This window comes from Miscanthus floridulus, chromosome 8, assembly GCF_019320115.1.
Source record: "Miscanthus floridulus cultivar M001 chromosome 8, ASM1932011v1, whole genome shotgun sequence".
NCBI classification, from domain to species: domain Eukaryota; kingdom Viridiplantae; phylum Streptophyta; class Magnoliopsida; order Poales; family Poaceae; genus Miscanthus; species Miscanthus floridulus.
In genome coordinates, this window is record NC_089587.1 from 52,970,013 (window position 1) to 52,985,124 (window position 15,112).

At 45.3% G+C, this 15,112-nt stretch overlaps 1 protein-coding gene across 1 annotated transcript; it reads right to left on the reverse strand.

Moving 5' to 3' along the window:
• Positions 1 to 1,682: 1,682 nt before the first annotated feature.
• LOC136469070 (uncharacterized) lies at positions 1,683 to 6,580 on the reverse strand. Its single transcript, XM_066467401.1, has 8 exons — positions 6,383 to 6,580; positions 4,326 to 4,388; positions 3,569 to 3,794; positions 3,077 to 3,212; positions 2,771 to 2,814; positions 2,298 to 2,719; positions 2,131 to 2,222; positions 1,683 to 2,082 (listed from the first exon to the last, which is right to left on the reverse strand). The coding sequence occupies exons 1-8, from the start codon at positions 6,578 to 6,580 to the stop codon at positions 1,683 to 1,685; spliced, it is 1,581 nt and encodes a 526-aa protein (XP_066323498.1).
• Positions 6,581 to 15,112: the final 8,532 nt, after the last annotated feature.

Here is a 15,112-nt window from a genome sequence, read left to right on the forward strand (position 1 = left end):
AGGACCGCACTTGTGGGATGCTTGGGGCGTGTTTGCGATCCCGTACCTGGCCGGCCTGGCCAGCCCAACTGGCCCAGGCTTGGGCAGGCCTGTTCCAAGTGGTACAACAGCACGTGTTTGCGTCTATGTACCCAGTGAGCCCGGCTCAGGCGAGGCTATGTTTGTCATCGAAGAGGCAGTCGGGCTGAGAGGCTAACCACCACCAACTACTACACCGAGATAGTGTTTGTCATTTGGCTGTGGTCGGCCAGGCCCATAACGACAAATAGAAATGGACATGAATGAAAGGAGAAAGAGGTTGCTCTTCCATAACCGTTACAACAACAAATCAAAGTTTCAGCATGAAATAGTTGGCCTTAGACATGCTAATTTAACAATTCATGGCATTACTGGCTACATGGGATAGTCAAAGTCAGTAAAAAAGAACAGAAGCATGGGTCAGTCAAGTTTTGCAGGCAAAAAACGAAAAAGTTTACAGAAACAGATAAGAGACAGCAAAATGATATGTAGCCAACTAATACATCGATCCATTGTGTCATCATTAGCCAAAATACAACAACCATCGGCCTTGGCAAGCCAAGAAGGGCAACAAGTTAACAGAAAGCATGTAGCCAGCTAATGTAGTCATCCTATTGTGTCATCATCGGCCTAATTAAAACAACAGCTGTGGCACATGAACAGCTTGAGTGACAGACCAACTACAACCATAAACAAGATCAAGATAACAGCATTTTTACAACAGCCTTGCAGCCTAGGTGAATGAGGATAAATTTCAGGACCTTGACCTGTCACCAGTTCATGGGATGCTGATGCATCCCCATGAGGGGCATGAATTGGTAACAGCAAGGGTTCTTGAGGTACCCTAGCATTAAAATCTCTAAGAGCATCATCATAGTTGTTGTACTTCTGATAGATAGCCCCTTCTTCCCTAAGCACTTGCTTAGCACACTCATACCATGTAAAATAAATCCCAGGTTTCTTCCTTTTAAAGACCACATTGCAAGGAGGCATTCTCTGAAACCAACCAAATGTAGAACATGTAAGTGGTCTGAATGACATGCCTCAGTCGACCATTTAGTTTGAATGATGGTGAACATCATCGGCAACTTGATAAAAAAAATTAGCCTCAGCTGTTATTTTCCTTGTTTAGTCATTGATGGCTACCAAAAATTGTAAGAATCAAATAAAGAGGCAAATAAACAACAGTTGCACTCACTGCCATCAGCCATCACAAGAGGATGTTGTTGCTGTGGAGTACAACTGAGCAAATAAAGAAGAAAGCACAACACTGTAAACCATCAAAACAAAAATAAGGTAGCCACCTCAAGTTTGTTTTATGCATCATAGGCCTTTAAATCCCATAGTTACCACCAGAGGCATAAATAACAAAAATAGACAACTAGTTATCAAATAAAAATAGCCAATAGAGGCTACAAATAAGTTTCTTACAATACCAAGTTCAGCCCAACAGTCAAGGGCTTAAATGTTCCCAAATCCTTGTCTATTATTAGCCACCCTCCTAGGCAAACTACACCATCAAGGTCAAGTGTCAAATGAACAAGCAGACTGCATAAAAAGGTCCTATTGTCAAAAGAAGAGAGAGTGGGTGAGGGGGGTGGAGGAACTATACATCTCTACAGTCAACCCCCTCCTGGCCTTCTAGCCCTTCATGTGTAGTGAAACTACACATAGTAGTTTTTAGCCAGAAAGATCCTAAGCCAAAGGGCCTTGTGAGCATCACTCATGTTCACAAAGCCCCTGCTTTGGGCCTTGTTGTCTAGGAGGAAGGTGTAGGCAACAATAAGTACCTCCTCACTGAAGCCAGGCATCTTCATCACAGCAAGGTACAGATTGGCATCAACATGGGCAGGTCCAGTCTCCCTAAGAGCATTGGCCACATTGTTCACAGCATCTGACATGTTAGTCAACATGAGCATCTCCTCCTCAGAGAAGTTCCCTCTCTTTCTCTTTGGGCCAGCAGCTGAGGAGGTAGGAAGCAGTTCAGTGGCCTTGCTATCCCCTCCCTGTTCACTAGGAACTGTGGTGTGGGTCAAAGGAGGACCATCAGCCTTGGCACCAACACTGTTAGCCTAGTTCTGCCATAAGGCTTCACCAGACCCAAGTGCAAACTTGTCTGTGGCCATGGCATTATCAAAGATAGCCTCCATCTTAGTGTAGAACCTAATAGGGCAGTTAAGAAACTCTGTATCTCTAGGATGGTCCTGCAGAGTTGGGCAAATGTAGTTTAAGAAAGACAAATGTAGGTAGTCAAGGCAAAGGCGAGATCAAACTGCTACCTTGCAGTGGCCAAGGTAGTGCTCTTGCTCAAGCATGATAGCATGAGCCTGGTCATCCCAAAGAGCAGCACTAAGGTCCTTCAACTTGCTCACCCTAGCCCATTTCTGCCTCCACTTTCTCAAGTGGTTGTACACTTGAGTTGGGCTAACAACCTCCCCACAGAACTGCTTGAGGGCTTTGGCCACAGAATTCACATCTTTGTCCTTGAAAACCTTCTCAGGCCTGCTACCATCACTAATAAGGGCAGCCATCCTCCTTAGCACAAAGCCAGAGGTGGTGTTGGTCCACCTCATTGCCCTCACAGCCCCATTCCTAGCTACAGGAACAGCAACATCAATAGGGTTTGCTGCACCTGGAGCAGCACCAGCATCAGCACTAGCACCAGCTGCAACAGGGGCAGCAGCACTAGCACCAGCACCAGCTACAACAGGGGCAGAACCACCATTGATGAGCTACTCCATCACTGAAGTACCAGCAACAAACCCACCCTCAAATGCACCTGAATCCATCCTAGGACTGGCATGTAATGAAATCAACAACAGAATTAGTCAAGAACAGGCTGACAATAATATTAACAGTTGTATGAACTAACCACAGACTAACAGATCATGAAGAACAGAATGTTTCAAGAACAGAATGAATGAAGCATAAAATTGGTCTCAGCTTTGTCCACCAAATTATTACATCACCATGACACACATGAGTTCCATAGCAGGGTACAAAAACTAAATTCAAGAACATATTACATCAACTAGTGTTTGTTCCCCTCCCTTCCCACATAGCATTGCAAATGGCATCCCTTATTTCAGCCATGTCAACAGAGTCTTGGTCCAGATGGGCTGGGGGTAGGTTGGTTGGATCAGCAGAAGTAGTGAAACCTTCCTCATCAGGAACTACTTCATCAATGCCAAAACCTAGGATCCAGTTATGCAAAATGGCACAGGCAACTACAAGCTTCACTTGTGTCCTATACTTGTGGAAGGGTTTGTTGTTCAAGATCCTAAACCTGCCCTTCAGTGCACCTATAGCCCTCTCCACAGTCACTCTAAGTGATGAGTGCCTAAGGTTGTAGAGCTCCCTTGCATTGGTGGGCCTGTTCCTTGGGCCATACTCAGACAAATGGTACCTAACCCCCTGTAGGGAGGTAGGAAACCATTTTTGCATGCATACCCAGCATCTACCAAGAACATTTTACCTACACAAGACATCTACTGTGAGAGTGTGTGTTAATAGGCCATGGAATATATAATTAGTGTTGGTGTGCAATTACCTTCTGGCAAACTCAAGCCATCTTCCTTGGCTACAGCATCTGCCAAAACAGTTGCATCATGGGCAGAGCCCTCCCAGCCAGCCAGGACATAAGTGAATTTCAGATCACAATTCACAACTACCATCACATTTTGGGTGGGATCCTTTTTCCTACCCCTAAAAGCTTGTTGCGTGCGCCTAGGAACCCTTGCTAGGAAATGAGTGCCATCTATAAAGCCAATGACATCCTAAAAAGCATGGGTCAGTCATTGCAATAGGTCTAATGTAACTAATGAACCCAGGGTATACAATTACCTTAAAATATGGATTCCATGTATGGCTTTCAAGAATCTTTGGGTGAGTGGTAGTGCTAGCTGGCTTTACCATTTCATTCCTAAGCTCACCCACAGCATACAACACCTGATGGAAGTGCTTGTGGACAGTTTGGATGGACCTCCTAAAGGACTGGTGGACAACCCTAAATCTTTGGTTGTGCCCTACAACATGTAAAAACATGGCAACCTGCTCTTCTACTGACACCTCCTCCCTATCAGTGACAAGACTCCTCTCTCTAAAAGTTCTCACTAACTTAAAAAAACAACTCTCTTCATCCTAATCATTGAAATACACTCTGAATTAGTGGAATTGTATATCATTCTCAGTGTTCTCTGTCTATGCTGTTTATTTTCACCCCTAATCAGGGCCAGTGCTATAGGATCAGGCAGTGGGGTTTCAGGTTCAGAGATTTTCCTTTTCAGCCTAGTGGATACAAAGGTAACCATAACAACAGTCAAGGCAGCTGCCTTCCTACACAGCATGTCACGGCTCAAAGACAGATCCATCTACAAGCATGTAAAAATGTAACATGATTTCAGTTAATGAGCCCTGCTAGGCATCAACATGACTATGAAATGAATGCATGCCAACAAAAGCACGGCTGCATCTTTATGTGATGCCTCCCAGTACTATGTGGACAACATCATCGACCAATGATGGAACAAAAAAACTCAGAGCAATAGTAATCAGAAACAGATCAACATCCCTAACAAATCAAGAACAGCAAGGTACAAGTAACACTAACAACTACATTAAACAGTTATGAACAGCAAGGTACAATACAAATCTGAAACAGATCAACAACCCTAACAGATCATGAGCCCAACAGATCAAGAACAGCAAGGTACAAGTAACCCTAATAGGAGCATGAAACAGTTATAACAAGTATGAAACCCTAACAGATCATGAACAACAACGAATAAGAAACCCTAATAGGTTCGAGAAGCACCACAAAAAAGAAGATTAGGGGTCGATTTCACCTTGGCTCGGGGTCCAAACAACGGAGAGGAGGCAGATTTGGAAGTAGAGGATGCAGATCGGGAAAAAGACGAAGCAGATGCGGACGGAGAAGAAGAGGAACACCACTGCCACGGAGTCCCAGCAGCAGCCAGAGCGGGGAAGCGGCGAAGAAACTCGGCGCCGGTGACCTAACCCACAACCAGCCGGAGGTCGTCGCCGCCGCCGCCACGCACCACAACTCACCGCCGGTCTCTCACGAGGGAGGTGGAAGAGCAAGCACCGAGTGGAAGAAGGAGAGAGTGGAGAGTGGGAACCCGTATATAAAGGCCGGCGAAATCGCCGCCATTTCGCTTCGCGCGCGGCGGCCAGAGCGGGAGCGGAGAGTGGGGACGCGCGCGAAGACGTTTCCCCTTCCCGCCAGAGCCCGCGCGAGCCACCCCGCCGTCGCCCAAAATTGCCCGCGTGCGTCGCAGACGAGCTCGGCTCCGAAGAAACGAGGGTTTCGGTCGTTTCCAGAGAGCCAGGCGGAGAGGTCGAGTGTTGCTCTGCGAAGCCAGGCTCGCTTGCGGGCCATCGACCACAAACATGGCAACTTGCAGCCCACGGACGTAGCCGGGCCTCCAGGCCACCCTCGCAAACGCGCCCTTGGAGACTGGAGACGGGGAGCAGTGGCGGATGCGTGGCTTCATTTGGTGACGCGGCCGCGGCTTTTATGGTCGGGTCCAGCCCAGCCCAGCCCAGCCGCGGCGTACGATTTTTTCCTGTACCGGGGAAGAAGATGGAAGCCAAATGGAATGCGGGGCCCAGTACACACCTGTTATCTGGTTACAGGCGTGCACGTGGCAGAAGAATATGCACGCAAGCCAAATGGAATGCGCGTCGCGTGGCGTACTTTGGCTAAATTTCTTTTTAACCCGGAATCGCGACCGCGTGACGGACTGACGGTTCCTTAAATGCCTACCCTCGGTCCCAAATTAACTGTCGTTTTTACTCCACAGAATAAATTTAACTTGATTTATAGAAAATACGTGTAATATTTATATTTCTAAATAAATTTATTAAAAAACTAGATTCAAATATGTTTTCGAAGATACTAATTATGTATCATAAATATTAACATTTTTTAATATATATTTAGTTAAAATTATTTTTTGGAAAACGAAAATGACAGTTATTTACGTTACTTTGATGAATTTGCACCATCATCAATACAGTACTTGTGTGTCGTGAAGTTGTCTGGTTTTCCACATACATGCACCAGGTATCAGAATCACGATCCATGCATATATGACTATTTGAGTCCACACAAATGATAGATGCAGATGCTTCTCTAAAAGCGGAAGGAAGAAGCATGTTGTGACGACTGGGTAAAGGAACCACGTCGCTTTCTGCACATCGCCGGACAAGACCAACACGTACCATCACGTCAACCTGATTCATTGACAGACAGATTGATGGCTGCTCCCAACTGCCGATCCAAGTTTCCGAAGCGGAGAGCACTTGGATCCTATCTTCACGTACGATCACGCCTTGTACTGACCTGCGTGTTGGGCTCTGCGAGCTTCATCTCGATGCCGACGGCCATCCAGATGCCGACGGCCATGAGGTCGACGCCGGTGAGGAGCCCCACGAGGCAGAGGAACAGGCCATATCCTCCGCCGGAGCTGACGCCTGAGCTTGCAGCAAGTAAGATGGTGGTCAGGCCGGTGGTGACCACGCTCCTGCCCCGCGAGCTCATTGCAGACCTTGACTTTCACTCTATCAGTCTGTCACCCTGACATTAAAAAAAAGGAACAGTCCAATGTTATGACACATTAAAAACGTGGACAGATCGTATTGGTTCGTATCAGTAAATAAATTTAAGAAAGGAGGAAGGAGGGTCCCTTTTTAGAGTCAGCGTTTTTTTAACCAGAGATATCAACACTATGCCATTGTTTAGTTTCACCTTAACTTCCAAAAAATTGCTGCAGTACCTGTCACATCGAATGTTTACGGCCTGTGCATGGAACATTAAATGTAGACGAAAAGAAAAACTAATTGCACAGTTTGGTGGGAAATTGCGAGACGAACGTTTTGAGCCTAATTAGTCCATGTTTGAACACTATTTACCAAATAAAAACAAACATGCTACAATAACCCCAAAATCTAAATTCCTACAGCCTATTTTGATATGGCAGCTTATACATCCGGTTACGCTACCTAACGAAGGAGGATGCCATGTGCTTAGGTGGGGTCCAGACAATGTGCCTTGCTGCTCTGTATGTACTACTTGGTCAGCAGCTTAGTTAGGCCGCGTTTAGAAGCCAAATTTTTTTGGTTTTGGGTACTGTAGCTTATTTATTTGTATTTAGTAATTAGTGTCTAATTATGAACTAATTAGGTTTGAAAGTTTTGTCTCACGATTTCTCACTCAACTGTGTAATTAGTTTTTTTATCTATATTTAGTACTCCATACATGTGACGCAAGATTCGATGTGACGGATACTATGTAAAATTTTTTGAGAACTAAACAGGACCTTAGTACAATACTATCCGTCCGTCCTGTACTATAATGTATTTTAGCATTAAAAATTATATCCACACATAAATAATTTTAGGGGACAAGAGTTGTTTGCATTAAATAGTCACACAAATTTAGTATGCACTCTCTCAGTCCCTGTCATTAGAGCGGTCTTAAGTCAATTTTTTTTATGTTTAACTGGATGTAAAGAAAAATACAAATATTTGTGATATAAAAGAGCATATTATGAAAATATAGTTTATTCTAAAGATACTAATTTGGTGCCATAAACCTTGATGTTTTTTCTATAAATTTAATCAAACTTGAAAAGTTTGACTTCAAACAACTCTAAAAATTGATTTATTCAAAGACGGAGAGAGTATTAATTGATACTTGTCATTTATCAATCTCAAACCATCACATTAATAGTAACGTCTTATTAAGAAATCAAGTGAGAGCACTTACGTCTTTTGTATTGTCTCTTAATTTATCTTGAAATCTTTATAGTACACTATATCGCACGATGAAAGGAGTAGCTGTATTAGGGATGCTCTAACCATTCATGGCCATGATTTCGTGATTATCAAGTGACTGATAATGGCTGCACTCGTGGACGCTGAGTTTCTTACATCTTCCTTGGAGACTTGGAGTGGCACTAATAACGCTTAATTTGTCTGTTTGTTTTCGAAAAAGAAATGTATATTTTCAAAACAACAGGAGATGCATTTGTTTCGCGCAGCGGAACTTATCCACTCAAATTCAAGTTCTTAACTCCGTACGAGTGAGGATAAATGAGTTTTCACAGCCATAACTTGAGCTGCAATGAACAAAGTTAACTTTCACAATTTTTAAATTTTATTACAGTTAGAGCAAGTATAATAGCAGGCTGTAAGCAGCCTGAATGCTGACGTGGAGGAGAGATGAGAGGAGAAGCGGACTGTAAACTTACAGCCGGCTTAGACATAAGAACCGAGAAACTCTATGAGAGAGACATGTGGACCATATATTAATGCTGAAGAGCTAACCACTATATGGTTGGGTTGAGAAGTAGGCTGCAAGGATCCTTGCAGCTAACAGCCGGCTGTATTTTTTATTTTTAACACTTTTTTTAAACAATTTTCAAATCTGACACTCTATATTTTTTTTCAAATCTAACACTTTTTGCCGCGCCTATTCGCATGGTGCGGTAAAATCACGCTGTGGCGCCATGCATGGTGGCACGGCGAGTGTGACACCGTGGCAGTCAGCCGCAACGCTGACCGCTAAGGGGGCGGGCTGTCGCGCCACGTATCACGGCGTGACAGCCCCTTGTACAGGCCCGCAGCCCGGCCCCCTTCCTCTCTCTCTCACTCTACACATTTCGAACCGATTGGAGCGGGAGCCACGCCCTGAGCCGCCCTACGCCAGCTGCCGCGCACGTCGTGCCCGCCGCCCCTTCCTCTCTCCACACTGCCGCGCGTCCCTCACTCTATCCCCACTGCTGCACCGCCCGTCGTCGTCGCCGGCGCGGCGACGCCCTGTCTCGCCGCCTCCCTATGTCCCCATCCTCTCTCCTCTGCCTCCCCTGCCACCCCATATCGTTCCTGTGCACCAACTGGGGTAGTTAAAAGCAGCCCGCCGCTGGCCGGCCATTGCCGCCGACGACCATCTCGTCTCGTTTGGTGGATTGGGGTGAGCCCCAATCTTCCCCTCTTGTTTGTCGAGGTAATGCTCTTATGCATTTGTTGCTTCAATCGAGTTTTTGTTAGCTAGGGTTAGCATTCATATTTAGTTTGACTGGATAGTGATTTATATAATTACTTAGTAAAGTTATTTAGTGAAGTTAGTAAAGTTAAGTTTTTAGTGGTTAGTTTTATTATTAGCTAGATAGGTATAGTTAGTAAAGTTACTTAGTATAGGTATTAATATTAGTGTAGTTAGTTAGTATAGTTAGTTAGAATTATTGGTATAGGTATTAATATTAGATTAGTTAGTATAGTGAGTTGGTATAGGTGTAGTTAGTATAGGTATTAGTAGGCACGATGATTTCTACGACTTGATGAAGTTTCTTTAAATGCTTTTGTAGATGGATTGTTGTGTCAGAGTTTTTTTTATAAAGGAAGTGTTAGGAGAGAAGATGGTATGTTTGAGGATATGTAAAAAGAATTGGAATGGTTTGATGAATCTCCTAGTTTCAGCAATCTTTGTGTCCGTTTGAAGGGAAAGTTTGACGGTGATTTCACACTGAAGGGGAGGTTTGATAGTAGAAAGACTAAGGCACACTACGTGCTGATGCCCTTGCGTGATCATGCCCACTGGTCCCGCTATAATAGGGTAATCTAAGGTTCCAATGTGGCCATGGCTGAGGTGGTGGTGGAGAATGGATACAGGATGCATGGTATCTAGGAGGGGCCATCCTTCGACGGTGATGCTCAACAAGAATGTGGGGTCTATGTGGAACCAACTATGGGTACTATGGGTTTAAAGGTCAGTTGACGCAGGAGCAGCTTCATTCAACTCTAATAGGCTGTATAAGCAATGACTTCGATGAGAACGAGTTCGAACGGGAAGAGCAAGAGCAGGAGGAGGAGGATAGGATCGGTGATGTAGTTAGTAGTGATTCAGGCGAGTCGGATGATGACCAAGGAGGTAGAGATGCTATGCCAACACCAGTTGATGCCATGCCAGTATCGGTTCATGCTATGCCATTACTAGTACCAACTAAGGTACTTCATGCTATGCCGGCTCAGGGTAGACTAGTCACAGATTTGCCAGAGGATGATACCCCCTATGATTCATGTGCTAGAATTAGTGAAGTACAGCAGTACATTCCACCACCACCTTACACAGCGACAGAGCTTATGTAATTGAGGTCGATGAACGTACCTTTCAGTGGCGTTCTGAACTATATGGATGTCAGCATGACGGATATAACAGTTTGTGACACCGATCTGTAGATATGTAGAAAATCATTGTATGACCATGAGAATAAAATTCTTAGCAAGGGGTTGATATTCAATACAATGTCCAAGATGAAGCTGTTCCTTTAGGACTATGTTGTCTATCACCATAGGCCGTACACCGTCACTCATTCGAACCAGAAGTTGAGGTACCACAAGATATGCAAAAATAGTTGTATGTGGAGGTTAAATGCACGTAAGAGACAGAGTGATGGCAAGTGAAGGATAAGTAAAGTGGTCTAACCCAACACTTGTCTATCAAATAAAGGGAAGGAAAATCATCATCAGCTCACTGCACGTTACCTTGCCCATCATATATTGGGGCTCATCGATGATAGTAACGATATTTTCGATATCTTCCTTACAACAGTCCATATCCCAATTCATTAAGTATAATGTGAAGTACGGAAAGGCTTAGCATACTAAGCAAATTGCCCTGGCGATTCGTTGGGGTAGTTGGGAGGAAGCGTACAATAGGGTTCCTCGAATATTGTGTGCAATGAGTTACTATAATCCTGGCTTAAAATGGTTTATAGATACCAGAGGGATGTTTTTCTAGGACCTGTTGAGACATGTCCTGCATCGTGTGTTCTGGTCATTCATGCAGATGAAAAATGCATTCTAGTATTGTCGGCCAATCGTACTTGTTGATGGCACTTTCCTAACCAGAAAGTACATGGGCACCTTGATGATGGCTGCTGCTGTTGATCCAGAGGACCAGATAGTACCCATGGCTTTTGCTTTGGTAGAAGGAAAGAACAATGAATCATGGTCATGGTTCATGTGACATCTATGTGTATAAGTGCTTGGCCCATCTTGCACTATATATTTGATCTTAGACCGTCATCCAGGGCTTCTTAATGCTACAGATGAACATATCAATGGGTTCCCGCTTCTAGTGCACAGATGGTGCATGCGACATTTTGTCGCTAATTTCTGGTGGTGTTAGAGGAAGAAGGAGGTTTGTGATAATGTAAAGGCTCTATGTTGTGTACGTACAGAGCACCAGTTCAAAGAGACAAAAAGAGAACTATACAAGATGCTAAATGAAGCGGAAAGACCTGGTTAGGCGCAGATGGAACAGAAGGCTAAGTGGGCATTAGCATATGACGAGGGCGGTTTTAGGTATGGTATCATGACCACCAACTCATCAGAGTCTTTCAATCGTGTATTCACTGGAGTTTGATCATTGCCTATGTCTGGAATTATTGAGTTCTCGTTTCACAAGTGCAACAAATATTTTTGTCAAGAGGTGGAAACTTGCGTAGAGGAACATAGCTGAGCTTGGGCGATTTGGAAAGGCTAAAACAGAACATTTAAAGGAGCCCAAGAAATTGGCCAAGTAGCATACCACCGAGCCGTATGGACCTCGTTGGCATGTCTTTAGTGTACGGGGAAGGGTGGCACAAGTTTGGGCGGCGAACGTTATGTTGGACGAAACTACTGAGTGAATTTGACAAAGTAGAGTACAGTTGCAACGTCCCTCAGATCATGCATGCCCCTTGCTCTCACATGATCATGGCCTACAAGGTCTGTGGATATGACTTTGAGGGTCTGCCATATATGTCACCCTTGTACTCGAACATAGTTTTCTACACAGTTCAAGGAATAGGTACTTGAAATAACCTTTCGCCATATACGTGACAATGACTTAAAGATTGTAAGTAATGTGCCTATATTGTAATTGTAGGGTACTAGTTACACTTAGCAATACCACCGGGTGTACCACCAGCGCGACCGTACTGACGTTGGGTTCACCCCTAACATGCTGCCGTCACGTCCGAAGAGACACAGGCGTCCGTGGCACCCCTACACTCCTAGGGAGTAGTAGTTCAGGAGGACATGATGGACTAGTGTCGGGGACCAATACTAGAGTACCCAAAGAGGAGGAGCTAATAACCATCAACGTTGATTCATCCGAGCGGTCAAGAGCCATGTCCGAGGGATCGGACGAAGTGGAGCCAGCTTTTAGACATCGGGCAAGGCGGAGCCAACCCTCGAGGGTTGGCTAAGGTGGATCCTACCCTCAGGGGTCAGCCGAAACGGAGCCAGCCCTCAGACACGGTTCCTAACGGAAGCTCATGTCGCAGCCAACCACTACAGGCCAGAAAGTACAACCCAGGGTCAAACTTCTGGCATCGTGTAGGGAGCGGTCATGTCTCAATATAACCCATCCCCATGACATGTCATTCCAGGGAACTCATATCGCCCATAGTGACGGTCGCGTGGTCACTATGCTGCCCACTCCCTGTACGGCCGCTGATCAGCACGCTGGTTCGTCGCACCGCCCGCGGGAGCGGAGTGGGACGTTACGACCCCCTGACAACACCAGGGCATGGCATTGTCAGCGGATAGGCGCTCGGCGTGGGGCTGTCCCTATCATCACCTACCATGCTAGTGGGGCCCGCATGGAGGAAAAGAAAGGCCCGGCGACCCTAAAGGACTTCCTCTGCCTCTCGTTCTCCTTTTTTCTCCTATTGTAACCCTTGCTTTTCCTTGACCTATAAAAAAGAAAGCAGGGCACCCCACTAAGGGGCATCGATTCACTGCACCGCATTAGAGCATTGCACATCGCAAGAACATCAGACAACACACACACCACTAGAGACTTGGGACCAGTCCCTCTCTCATCCGTTTGTAACCCCTACTATGAACTTTCAGTGCTAGTAACATGAGTAGCAGTAATGAACTAGACATAGAGACATTCTACCTGAACTAGTATAAACCTTATGTCTTCTTAGCACACCATCCGAGCCAGACGTGTAATAATACAAATTTACTCGTTGGTGTTCACTCGAAACACCGACAACTAGTATTTGGACCCATGTACTTATGGAACATGTATGCCGAGTCCTGTGGAGCTTATGTATTGAAGAACTTATATTGTTGAACCTATAGAACATGTATGCCGACCCATGTACTTTATGTTGGACCTATCTTGTCATGTCGAACTTATATGGCGATGCCACTTATGTGGAACTTACCAAGTGTCATATGTATTCATGAACTTATGTCGAACTTATATTCTGGTTAGTTTTCCGTTAAACCATCGCGACAATGCAACACAAGTCGAAGGGAAGGCCCTACTCATGTCTCAATGACTATCGCGCCATGGCTGGGGCGTGGCGGCCTGAACGCGCCATGGCAAGCTACGCAGGAGCAATATGCATATAGGAATGAAGGCTTTAGTTCTGTATTGGTGAAAAGAGTAGCACTTGTATCTCGAAATCATTCTTTTGTCTACCCTCTCAACATATTGGTGAATTTTCTTGTTGCCGCCTTCAATTCCAAATTAGAGAAAAAAAATTGTGAATTGTAAAAATTAAAAACAAGCAACACTTTGATAGGATCATGGAAGTGCATTACACCAAGAGGCAAATTAAAGTGTCAGCTAACCGAAAAGTTCAGTACATAGATACAGTGCATCAGAACTTTGAATCAAATACATGACAAATGGGACACAACGAAAAGTTCAATACATGACAGGATAATGAAATACAACACATCTGATACATGCGTGCCTTACGAAATTTATAAAATAGAACATTACAGACCTTCTACATATTGAACATTACGGTGCAATCCGAAATCCTCAGTTAGAAACATACTGAGTAAGCAACTCATCGTCCGAGTACCAATCCTCTACCACAACCTCATTGTTGTGGCTGGGCTCACCTGCATTGTCCTGATCTCTCTTTCGCCTCTAGTAAGCAGCCTTCACTTCATCTACCGCCTGAGACAAGAACGTATCCTCCTATGTCTCGTTCATGTGGCTAGGCTCACCCGCATTGCCCTGATCTGCCTGTCGCTTGTAGTAAGCGGCCTCCGCTTCATCTACGGCCTTTACGGCCTAAGAGAAGAACGTGTCTCCTCCGCCTGCAAGCTCGCCTCTTCTAGAGAAATGAGCTCGCTCAATCTGCCAGTGCCATCCTCATCCTCCTCTGCTTGCAAGCCCACCTCTGCTAGAGCGATGAGATCGCTCAACCTGGCAGTGTCGTCCTCATCCTCGCCCCCATCATCGGCCACCACAATTGGAGATAGAACGATGTGACCTGCTCATGTTCTGTGCTCATGTAACTTCTTTTTCTAAAACCTTGCATGGGTCACCTCTGCGGCATGGTCCTCGCTGTATTCAATCCCTTCATATATAAAATGCAACCAGTTAGCAACACAATTGTATTACTTTTAAAAGCAAGCAATGAAAATAACATATTGGCTCCACCGGCTCCAGTTTTCTCCCTCCTTCCCTCTCCCTCTCACAGCCAGCAGCTTCACCGGTGAAGCCCGAAATTTTGGCTCCACCGGCTCCATGAACAGTACCCAAGCTACAGTGAGAGAAAAAAGCAGGAGAGAGAAATCCGACTCCGAGCTACAGTATTCTACAGTGATCTGCGCGGTGATTGTCAGGCGGAGCCGGAGCTGGCCGAAGCCGTGCCAAACAAGTCCTCAATTGGATATACATATACTGGATAGCAGCGTTTGCCACTACCTCGAGCTATCGCTGGCCCACAGCTGCACGCCGCTGCTCTCACGGCTGCGCCGCGGCATCCAAGGCCAAGCTCTGTGGATCTAACCTGTGAGCTCACCGCCGGACCTGAGTAGCTGAGCTATATTGGAAATTTGGGAAGAAGACGCAAGCAAGAACTAGAAAACACGCCGGTACCGAAGTATTTGATGGCTCAGATGGCGTTGCCATTGTAAGAAAAAAAAATGCTTAACAGGGGCTCTTAAGTTAACCGGACAAGTTAAGCGTCCTTGCAAGCGTTTTTCCACTGCAGGTTCAGCACCTTGACAGAGCCCCTCTACATATGGGTCCCATGCGTCAGCCAAA

Bases quoted from the DNA above. Each gene is read 5' to 3' on its own strand.
- LOC136469070 (XM_066467401.1), bottom strand. From the start codon at position 6,580: ATGAGCTCGCGGGGCAGGAGCGTGGTCACCACCGGCCTGACCACCATC. The intron at 3,795-4,325 runs GTTACCTTTGTA...CATGCTTTTTAG, and splicing joins CTGCCTTGACTGTTGTTATG to GATGTCATTGGCTTTATAGA. The intron at 2,083-2,130 runs GTTTGCACTTGG...CTAGGCTAACAG, and splicing joins AATGCCATGGCCACAGACAA to TGTTGGTGCCAAGGCTGATG.